The 11027-nt window shown below is 38.5% G+C and overlaps 1 protein-coding gene across 1 annotated transcript; it reads left to right on the top strand.

Moving 5' to 3' along the window:
* Positions 1–4502: 4502 nt before the first annotated feature.
* On the top strand, positions 4503–9331 carry LOC122638751 (arogenate dehydrogenase 2, chloroplastic-like). The gene is made up of 11 exons (XM_043831601.1): positions 4503–4909; positions 5010–5178; positions 5753–5920; positions 6039–6121; positions 6237–6306; positions 6811–6885; positions 7269–7529; positions 7635–7718; positions 8799–8927; positions 9017–9141; positions 9259–9331. Exons 1-11 carry the CDS (start codon positions 4503–4505, stop codon positions 9329–9331), a joined length of 1644 nt encoding a protein of 547 aa, XP_043687536.1.
* The last annotated feature ends 1696 nt before the right edge of the window (positions 9332–11027 follow it).

The following is an 11027-nucleotide window of genomic DNA, read 5'->3' as shown; positions in this document are numbered from 1 at the left end:
CATTGATCTTTGTATCAATTTCTCACCTACTTGCAGACAAGTGAAATCTGAAAACATAAAAGTGATCTACCCAATACTGGTACACTCATTTTCTTCAAAGACGTCAATTGTAAGTCTGTCTTTTAAGATTAAATCATGACCACAAATTGTAAATAGTAATTTGATTATCACATATGATGCATGAATGCATTCGTTCAGACCATCATCTGCAATCACATCTAAAAAGTATGACAAGAAGCTCATGGATCAAGGGTATGAATGCTATTTGGCCTAAATAGCATTGGCTTGGAGTGGGGGTGCCAATTACAAGCCTGCACCGATAGGACTGACCGATATCGACCGATCAAAAAACGTGACCGACACGATCGATTTACAAACAAGTCAGGCTTATGGACCGACCGATTTATAATCAATCGTTCTTGGTGCAAGATTGGAAACCGACCGACTGACCAAAATTGATTTTTAATATGGTGGAATGAACTCACCATTTTGCATGAATTGATACATTTAATGTCCTGTCCCATCACGTTACTCACCTCACCACTAAAGAGTACAACTGTACTCAAATATCAAAATTCTATCTCTTTCTTTCTCTCTTCTCTCCTCTCTCTCTCTCTCTCTCTCTCTCTCTCTCTCTATTTCCAATTTAACAGAGGTGAAACCCTTTTTTAGATAAAACAGAGGCAAAACTAGAAACCTAAAACAGAGGCAAATGCAGCGGCAAGGCAGCGCCAAATGCAAAGCACTGAAATCTCCAACAGGGTCTCATGTAGGAAGAAGGCAAACTGGATCACATCGTCAAGAATGTTATTCCGAACTGATGATGGGCCAAGAGATTACCCAAGTCGGCATCTGAGATCTCTCTCTCTCTCTCTCTCTCTCTCTCTCTCTCTCTCTCCTTTGTTGGATCTTAAAATGAGAAATTATTGACATGAGAAACCTTAGAACAGATTGAGATTTTTTTTTCACTCGATTGTCACAAAACATAGTGTTTCTGTGATATGATTTCACCCTCTCTGAATGGGTTTTTTGTTATATAATTATTTGGTTTTGATTGGGTTGAAGTTTGTCCAACTTTGTGTGGAATCTGAGAAGGGATTGATTTTTGTTTTTCTTCCATTTGGATCTATAATTGTGTTGTCAATTATGGTCGTTTTTTTTTTCTTCATTTGGGTTTGTAATTGTGTTGTATTCGTAGTGGATTATGATTTCTTGATTTGCAGACAATGATGATGATTACTGATGACCAAATGTTGAAAGTTGCCATACCTGTTTATGGCCCGCTAACCGATCGACCGAATGTTATCAGTCCATGCCCAGCTTAGGAAGGCCCGTTTACATAATCGGTCGGAAACGGTGCAAGTGTTAAAATTGGGGATGCCCGATTGGGCCCGATCGAAACCGACCGCAACCGACCGGTTGACTTCCCTAGCTTGGAGGGCCAAATAGTACAATACTATTTAATTACCACTTAACCAAATGAACATCTTGTAACTATTTAGCGTGGAGTACAGTATTATTTACCATTTAGCCAAATGAACATCTTGAAGGGTGCGAATGTTATTTGGCCCTCCGAGCCAATGCTATTTGGCTTGGAGTATAGTACTATTTACCACTTAGCCAAATGAATATCTTGTAACTATTATTACTAAACGCTTCTGTACTTTCGTTTTACTTAATGAAACATAATTTTTTTTCTTTCTGCACTCTGATGTTGTTATGTGATATCAAATAGAGTTGATTGTGATTTAAGCCACTGCATCGAGATCCTGGTGATTTGATAGGATAACAGGCATTGTCCTAGTCATATCCAAAGTATTATACCTATATAATACACCTAGTTTGGGTGGGGTATGACACTATACCTTGTGCGCCAGGATAAATTGTACCTTGTGTCTGCAATCAGTGGCGGTGTGACCCGTGGCGGTGTGACCCATATAAGAACATGTTTGACATTGGGTATTGGGTGAAGGGGTGTAAAGGAATTGGACCCTTGAGTATGTTGACCATAAGTTTGGGGAGAACGATTATAGAAACGGGAACCACTAGACCACCCGTGATAACGTCCACAAAAGCAGCTAGCCGAGCGGCCACAAGAGGAAAAATTACCACGGCCGTCAATATGGGTACCCTGTAAATCATTAATGACAAGCTTGGCACTAGGAGATATGCCATCCGGGAAAGAAATATCATCCTTAATGTGGAATTCTTTAGTGTGAAGCATACTATGAAGGTCGTGGTAATTGATTGGTACCAAGTGGTAATACAGCAGTGCCTTTGTCTTTGAAGCCTATTAATGAGGACATCATGCACTTGTCTTCTTATTTTGTATCTTGTGCTTTTAGCTTTGTTCCAAGGGAGATTAACAACATTGCTGACTCCCAGGCCAAGAGGGCACTATTAATAGCGTGTTAGGACAGTTTGGCCCAATTTTGATTCATGTTTTGGAAGATGTGTCTATCTCCCCCCATGTGCAATCATCTCATAATATGAATAAAATTCCCCCATCCCCTCATTGAGGGTGTTGGGGGTGTTGGCACAAAACAAAAACTCTCTCTCTCTCTCACACACATACACACAAAAGTTTTTTTTTTTTTTTTAAAAGTAAGAAAAAGGGTAATAGAAAGCTAGTCGGTCAGATGTGCACCATATTTTTTTATTTTTTTTGGAAAAATTACTTTGATCCACTAGATAAGAACGGAAATTACAAGATAAGCTTCAAATTTGTTTTACAACCGCAACTTTCTATTTCAAAAAGATTTACTTAATCCCTGAAGTTGATTAGTACTCATGCCAAGATTAGAATAAAATAAAAGCAAACTTTGAAAATTGCCTCATCCTCATTTAACTATTTTAAAAACTATGAAAGCCAATGAAAGTGCACCTTAATTGTAGGGATAGAAATCAAAGCGGTTATCATCCCCTTAAAAAATAAAAACAAAGCTATAGCATAGAATCCAGAGGGAAGTACATCTTAATTGTTGGAATAGAAAACAATGGAAACATATTTAAAAAAATAAAATAAAAAAAGATGATGGTACATTCACCCACCATCATAGGGTTTTTGTATGTTGCAAAATACCCTCCCAATTTTTATTCCCGCCCTACAGTGAATGGGATCTTATTCACAGTTGGTGGAAGGAAACTCGGTTAAAAAAAAAATAAAAGTGAGAGAAACAATAAAAATTGTTGGAATAGAAAACAATAGAAACATATTAAAAAAATAAAATAAAAGATGATAGTACGTTCACCCACCACCTAGGGTTTTGGTATGTTCCAAAATACCCTCCCAATACTTATTCCCGCCCTCTCCAGCCCTACAGTGAGTGAGATCTCATTCAAAATTGGTGGAAGGAAACTCGGTCCAAAAAAAAAAACAAAATAAAAAACAAAAGTGAGAGAAACAATAAAATTTATTGGAATTGAAAACAATAGAAACATATTTAAAAAAATAAAAATAAAAAAGACGATGGTTCACCAACCCCTCTTAGGGTTTTAGTATGTTCCAAAATACCGTCCCAATACATATTCCCACCCTCTCCCACCCTACTGGGTGAATGGGTCTCATTCACAATTGGTAGTAGTAAACTCTTTCAAAAATAAATTAAAATCAAGTGACAGAAACAATAAAAATTGTTGGAATAAAACACAATAGAAACATATTAAAAAAATAAAATAAAATAAATATTATGGTTCACCCACCATCCTAGAGTTTACTAACCCCTCCTAGGGTTTTTGTATGTTCCAAAATACCCTCCCAATACTTGTTCTCGCCTACAATGAATAGGATCTCATTCACAATTGGGGAAAGGAACTCCATCAATAATAAAAAAAACAAAATAAAAAACGAAAATGAGAGAAACAATAAAAAATAAAAACAGGTAGAGAAAATTGAGCGCCTTTTCCCTCCTATTTTTCCCATTGTGGTTTAAAAGTTTAAAATAGATTTTTGGGACAATTTTGAAAGTTTAATCTATTTTCTTCTTGCGTGGCATGAGTATTAACTAACTTTAGGAATTGAATAAATCTTTTCAAAATTAAAAGTAATGGATGTAAAAAAATTTTGAAACCTATTTATCTTGTAGTTTCCGTTCTTATCAAAGCAAATATAAAAATTTATCTTTATCTTTTTTTTTTTTTTTTTTTGTTGAAAAGATGTGGACATTATGAGTATGCATATGAATATGATGCGTTCAGAGTTTATGATTAAAAAAAAAAACAGGGATTATCCCTTCAGATTCCAAGTCCTTTTTGTTTGTTTATGGTTTTTTTTTTTTTTTTTTCCCTTAAAAAAATACTCACTGACAGACATGGGCTTTCCAGATTTCCATTCTAATAAAGCTGGTTCTGTACAAATCACGTTTAATTTAATTCCTTTTATATATAGAACCCTCTCTTACACCATCCCAAAGGCACACACAAGTTTCTGAATAATAACTTCCTTTATCGTTTGTAGTGTATTTTTATCTAAGACTAAGCCAGAACCACAAGGGGCGCCGGCAATGGCACCAGCAGCGGCCGCAGCGGTGGCGCCTCTCCTTCCCTACTTCAAAGCCCAAACTAAGGCAATCTTGACTCAGACCTCAGCCACCATGGCTAACAACAACCACCTTATTACTACTTCTCCCACTCTATCCACTTTATGTAAATCTAACGAACTTAGGCTTTTACAACCAGTTCCAGTGAAACGAGAACAAGTCTTGAATCGCGTCCGTTGTTTTTCCCCACCTTCCGTGGGCCCAGACTCCTCAGCCGTTGATCCTCTCCCTCTGAAGATCGGAATCATTGGGTTTGGGAACTTTGGTCAGTTCATCTCTACAGCTTTCAAGGGACAGGGCCACAATGTGTTGGCTACCTCTCGCTCTGACTACTCTGATTACTGTCAACTACACGGGATCGAGTTCTACAGGTGAGTTTCTTTCAAAAGCTCTATTCCATCGTGTGCTTCGCGCTACAAGGGTTTAAGTTGTATATGGTCTTTTCTGATGACACTTGTGTGGGTCCAACAGAAACATCGACGCCTTATGTGAAGAGCAGCCGGACGTGATACTAGTGTGCAGCTCCATCTTATCTACAGAGACAGTCGTCCGTGGAATCCCCATGCATAAGCTGAAACCCGATACGATATTTGCTGATGTCTTGTCGGTCAAACAGTTCCCCCGAAACCTATTTTTAGAGGTAAGGAGATATTTAAGATTCTTTATCGACGGTCCGATTTTGTTAGGCACACAAAAGTAAATTTGAATGCTTATGGTCCTTAGGGATGTAAATGGATTGGATTCGACTTGGATACGGATCGGACATGATCGGATCCAGATATTCTCTGGCCGAATATGGATGCCTATTTTGGTGGGATCAGCCCCTGGTTTCATTGTAAACCCTTCTCTCTTGTATGGGAGGAGGTCTTTATCTTCTTTCTTTCAATAATATTTTAATTTATTCGATTGGCCATAAAAAAAATACCTCTAAACGGATTCAGATGGATTCAGATGCTAATCGAATTTGGATTTTCGACCATCCGTTTACGTCTCTGCCTTGTGTAACTTGGACCTTCCTCCCCCCAACAGTTACAATTCACTCTTAATTTTTTATTATTAAGTATTTGGATTTTTTTTTCGAACGGATTTTTTTTTTTTTGAATCTCTTTAAACGAATATGGATGTCCCTAAACGGATACGGATGCGGATCGGATTCGAATTTTTTGTTATCCATTTACATCCCTAATGATCGCATTGGTGGTGGTGGTTCTTAGGTACTTCCATCGGAATTCGGGATCGTCTGTACACATCCGATGTTCGGACCGGAGAGTGGCAAACACGGTTGGACCGGATTACCATTTGTGTACGACAAGGTCAGGATTGCCGAAAATACAATTCAAGAGCGGAAATGCGCTCAGTTCTTGAGTATCTTTGAACAAGAGGTTGGTCATTGCATTTCAACCCAACTCAAGCCCGATCTATTTGTTTCTTGGACCGGGCTTAACTAGTCCATAGATCCAAAAATACTTAGATTTTTTTATTTTTTACTTTTTTTGTCAGGGTTGCAGAATGGTGGAGATGTCCTGCGAAGAACACGACCGGCATGCCGCCGGTAGCCAATTCATCACTCACACAATTGGAAGGTAGAGAGAACCGTCAGATTGAAGACTTGTTTGAGATTATAGATTATTAAAAGTTAAGACATTATTATGCTAATTAACTCAAATATGCATGATTTGTTTGATTAATGATGGTTAGGATCTTATCGTATCTCAACTTAGAATCCACACCCATCAATACCAAGGGCTACGAGACGCTACTGCAGCTGGTAGTTTCTTATTCTTCCTCATCAAGTTTCAAGAATGTGTATTTTTATCTTCTTCATTCCGTGTATGCTCCATTTCCCCAAGTTCCTCTAATAGAGGGGGGGTGGATCCCACCAGAGAAAAGTGTTCGGACAGGGGTAGGATGGTCACTTCCATGAGTCTGGATCAGCTACCCAAATGGAGACGGGTGGAGACAGATCTGACCCCTTCATGGAGCATGGGACCCACACCCTTGAGACGGGTCCCACACCCCAATGGAGGATTCAGATCTGTCCCCACCCGTTCCCATGTGGGTAGCAAATCTAAACTCCACTTTCAGTCTTTCACCCCCTCTATTAGAGGAATTTGGGGAAATGGACTTGCCCAAGAAATGGAACAGAAAAAGGTCCAATGCGAATGTCATTTTGAATTGTACTAATAAAGTTCTAAGCAATCATAATTTGTGTTATTTTTTATTGGCATTAATAATTAATTAATTAAGTAAATAATCCATCTTTTTACTACAGACTGAAAATACAGTCAGTGATAGCTTTGACCTGTACCACGGGCTCTTCATGTACAATGTGAACGCCACCCAGCAGGCAAGTCTTCAAAACTTGAAGGAATTTCTATTGATACCCCTCAAAATGTCAAATAGTTTATAACTTCACTTTTTAGCCTTTTTTGTATAGCACATAAATTGTTTTCAATGAAATAATAATGTCATTTCACATGTGTACTAATATAATACCTTTGATTAAAACATACCCATTTGTGCTATGTTTGGATGTCAAGAAAAGCTGAAAGAAAAATCAAAGAAAAAAATCAATTTTTTTATTTATTATTTTTTTTTTTTTCTTGACTTCCAAACGTAGACTTAGTGATCTGGTGCATCCCATACTATTTTGTTGTAATATGAGTAGTTATCAGTTGCACTCTGGTCCTTCACATTGAAGATAGTCTAATCTTGAGTTGTGGAATGCAGATCGATAATCTGGATAGAGCATTCGAGATAGTGAAGCAGAAGCTATTTGGGAGGCTGCACGATATTCTGAGAAAACAGATTGTGGAGAGGGTCCCACTACAAGGGACCTCGTCATCACCATCATCATCATCATCAACAAATCCGCAAAGAGAACATAAGAACCTTGTAGCACCTTACTTTTTAACCAACAGTGAAAAGATGAAGGATCTCTCTTCCTTTGCCATGCCTACTCTTCCACAGCACAATAACGAGTCTAATTTGGTCCCACGCTAGAAAAATATCAACTGTGGGTCCTAGAATAGTTGAGAAACAATTGTGGTCATCCCATTACTTACTATCCAATGTAATAATGATCATACTGTTTAGCTATTTTCCGGATTGCTCAAACAATCGGTTAACCGTAAGATTGATCTACCGTACTCAAATGTTATTGATGGTGAGCGCAGGCGTGTCAGAGTCCTCAAGATCCAATATGAGAGATGTTTGCACCTCTAACTTCTATCAAATTGTGCAGGTTATCCTCTTGCCTTGATTGCTCCGATGATTTTAAAGGAAAGTCCAAATTGTAATGTTTAGCAGGAAAGAAAGGGGAATCACAGAACGGTTGATGGTGAAATAAGAAATCGAGAACTTCTATTGATTCTTGGTATGGATACATACAAAGGAAGTACCACTCCACAAGAAATTACCGAAGAACTTGATAGAGAAACAAAGAGAGACAATGATCACAGAGATCAGAGGAAAGGAGAGTTAAACTAGAAAAAATATAAATGCAGGCAGAAAAATAATTAAAAGATAAATTGCAGGTTTTGCTGATTGATCGAGAGATCCGATCTTCTTCTTGAATTTTTGCTTGTATACTTGTTAAGATGGAGTCTTCATTATGTGTTGCTTGAACAGTTTTTTTAGTCATTTGAGGCCCACGTTCTCTTGGAGTGGTTACCACTTCTTTAGAAGTGGTGCAGCTGTGGGTGCCTCGCGGTTATAACCGTTCTGGCTCTTCCCACGGCCTAGAAACTTATTCGTTTGACCGACCCTTTGGGGCTTAAATGTGATCAGTCTATTACTATTAGTTGATTGGTAGTTTTAATTAAGGTGTAAACAATGCCCCTTGCAACTCCTTAGGACAATGCTTATAAATTCCTTATGGGGTTGCAACTCTGTTTTTGACCGTTGATTACGTCTTCATCAAACCATATGATCGGCCTCTAGGACCCCTCTTCCTTTCAAATGTACTTTATTTCTTCTGGAGAAGAGACGTTTGGAATGACGCTTGAGTTGACAGCTGCAAGCGAAGGTAACGTAAGCATTAATGCTTCCTTCCTCCAATTCGGCGGTGCTTCCAATTTCCTAGGGATTGGATCAGTTTGAAATTTTAAAAATGCTGATTCAAATAAAGAAAACACATGTAGGCCCTAAAACTCAAACTCGGATGGAGATTAATTTCTGAACCATCCTCCATTTGGGCCAAGATTTTAAAAGCAAAAAATACTTCCCAATTTCATCTATTTTTTACCAAAAAACTTTTAGCAAAAGAGGATCTTGGACTTGGAACAGTATTGCCAAATTGCTCTCGAACTTGAGGAATATGGTTTACAGACACAGGGAATGGCAAATCAACCTCGTGTTGGTTTGATCCATGAATTCCCTCGGATTCAGGTAATTTCCTACCTCAAACCATTAATCCAGCTTCATGTTATGTCAATGTATGTGATTTTATGACTAATGATGCTTGGGATCACTTAAAGTTACATGCTTGCTTTTCCCCTTCTTCAGTGGATAATATTCTTAGGCTTAATACTTCCTCCAATGATGACATTTGGAAATGTACTTCAACAAAGAATGGAAACTTCTCTACAAAGATGGCCGCTAAGTACATTACCAATTCTTTTCCTCTCAATCCCTTGATAGCCAAATGGTGGAAGTTTTTTTTGGAAACTTAACATTCACCCTCGTTTTAAAATTTTCTTTTGGCGTGTCTTAAATGCAGGACTCCTTGTCAGAGCATCACTTTCATATTGGATGCCCGTCAAGCCTACATGTGTTTTCTGTGGCTCTTGTGATGAATCAATTTGACATCTTTTCTTATCATGTGACTGGACTAAGCGTATCTGGGCTTCTGGTCCTCCTGGATTGAGAACTGAGCATTTCTCTAGCCCATCTTTCATCCATCTTGTTGCCTCGTTGCTTGGCCCTACTATTGATAAACAATCTTTAACCTGGTTTTTCTCTATTTTTATTTTAACATGTTATTTCATTTGGAATGTAAGGAACAGAGTTATTATGTGTGCCTCTACGGCCAACCCATTGTGGGTTATTAAAAATGTATTAAAATGGTCATCAAACTTGAATATCACTCCCCCATCAAGGAACCCATCCATGATGGCCACTCCTCCTCATACATCTTTTATTGAACTTACCCCTATCTCTGCTAATTTTGGAATGCAAATATCTGGTATACTGGTCGCAGGAGTTTATGAACCAGATCTTAATTTAGCAAAGTGGACCTTTAATATTTTGATAGATGGCCAGAGAATCCTAACTGATGTAGGTAGTCTCACAACAAAAGATGCAAAGGAAGCGGAGCTTTTTGGCATTTGGCAAGGATTGAGAAAAACCAGGAAAGAAAACATTAGCATCAAACAGATTTGGCTATGCAGCAAAACCCTTTTTGACATATTAACCTTTACAACAAACTCACCTTTACCTTGGAACCTTATAAATATGTTTTTTGTACTAGCTGAAGAAACGGAGAACTTCTCTAGTATCAAGTTTCTGTTGCACAGGAATAGTGTGACTAAACAAAATCAGATGTAACCCGTCTCTTAAGTTTTTTATGTAAAACTTTATTTCCATAAAAAAAAATAAAGAATACCAACAAGAATAGATGATTATCCCCTTCTTTTGTGGTGTCCCCTGGACTTTCCTTTGCGTACTCTTCTTCGTTTTCCTTTCTTCATTTTATTCCAATGGTTGAAAGTTCTCAATACCCTTTCGCAGCGTCAGTAGCATGGGCTGGGATGAATTCTACCCCTGTTTCCATTGACATTCCAATTGATTCAACACCCTTAACAATTCCTTCTCTTTCACCAAAGAAGCAGATTCTTTCTTACTTCAAACAATTAAAGAAAGAAAGACGTTCTCCACCTAGGGACTTTGTTAAATATGAAGCCCTCTGCCCATCACATTCTCACTTTGTCGTAGGCCCACGCATTCCATCCCCGCAAATGCGTAATTCACTAATTCTTTGCTACTAAGCGAGCCCAAGCTATTCTCTACGGGTCTTCCATCATTCCTAAATGGACTGCCTTGACCCTTTTCTAGTTTTTGACCCACATTTTTGCCAGCCTAGAACGTCTGGTGTAGACACCTCATTTTGTCTTTTCCCTTAGAGGTTTCTCATGACGATGATGAGTACCTTATAAGATGTACAACCGTTGTATCTATGGATGTAGTGTCAGTGTGCACTGGCTGAATCCGTTTATCGATCGTCGATTCCCCTTGTCGGAGCCCAAACCAAAGCCTCCAAGCCCTCCAAGATCCCTAACCCAGACTCCTTGGAACAAGCCTGGCCTAGCACAGAACCTGGCCCAAATATCCCCATTCATCCCTGTCGACACTGAAACCTAGGTTGACACTCAAAGACCCCGAGTCGACATTGACCCTGTAAACATCGCAAGTGTAATCGTAACAGAAGCGTAAACAAGATCACAGTATCGATGGAGAAGTCATTCAAATAATAGAACGAATCAGGGATAG

This window comes from Telopea speciosissima, chromosome 9, assembly GCF_018873765.1.
Source record: "Telopea speciosissima isolate NSW1024214 ecotype Mountain lineage chromosome 9, Tspe_v1, whole genome shotgun sequence".
Taxonomy (NCBI): domain Eukaryota; kingdom Viridiplantae; phylum Streptophyta; class Magnoliopsida; order Proteales; family Proteaceae; genus Telopea; species Telopea speciosissima.
This window is presented reverse-complemented; position numbering and strand designations above follow the sequence as displayed.

What these genes read in the sequence shown, in the direction of transcription:
- LOC122638751 (XM_043831601.1), top strand. Translation starts at nt 4,503, where the DNA reads ATGGCACCAGCAGCGGCCGCAGCGGTGGCGCCTCTCCTTCCCTACTTC. An exon ending in ATGTGAACGCCACCCAGCAG is followed by an intron (nt 6,886 to 7,268) that starts GCAAGTCTTCAA and finishes TGTGGAATGCAG; the next exon opens with ATCGATAATCTGGATAGAGC. An exon ending in TCTACAAAGATGGCCGCTAA is followed by an intron (nt 9,142 to 9,258) that starts GTACATTACCAA and finishes TCTTAAATGCAG; the next exon opens with GACTCCTTGTCAGAGCATCA.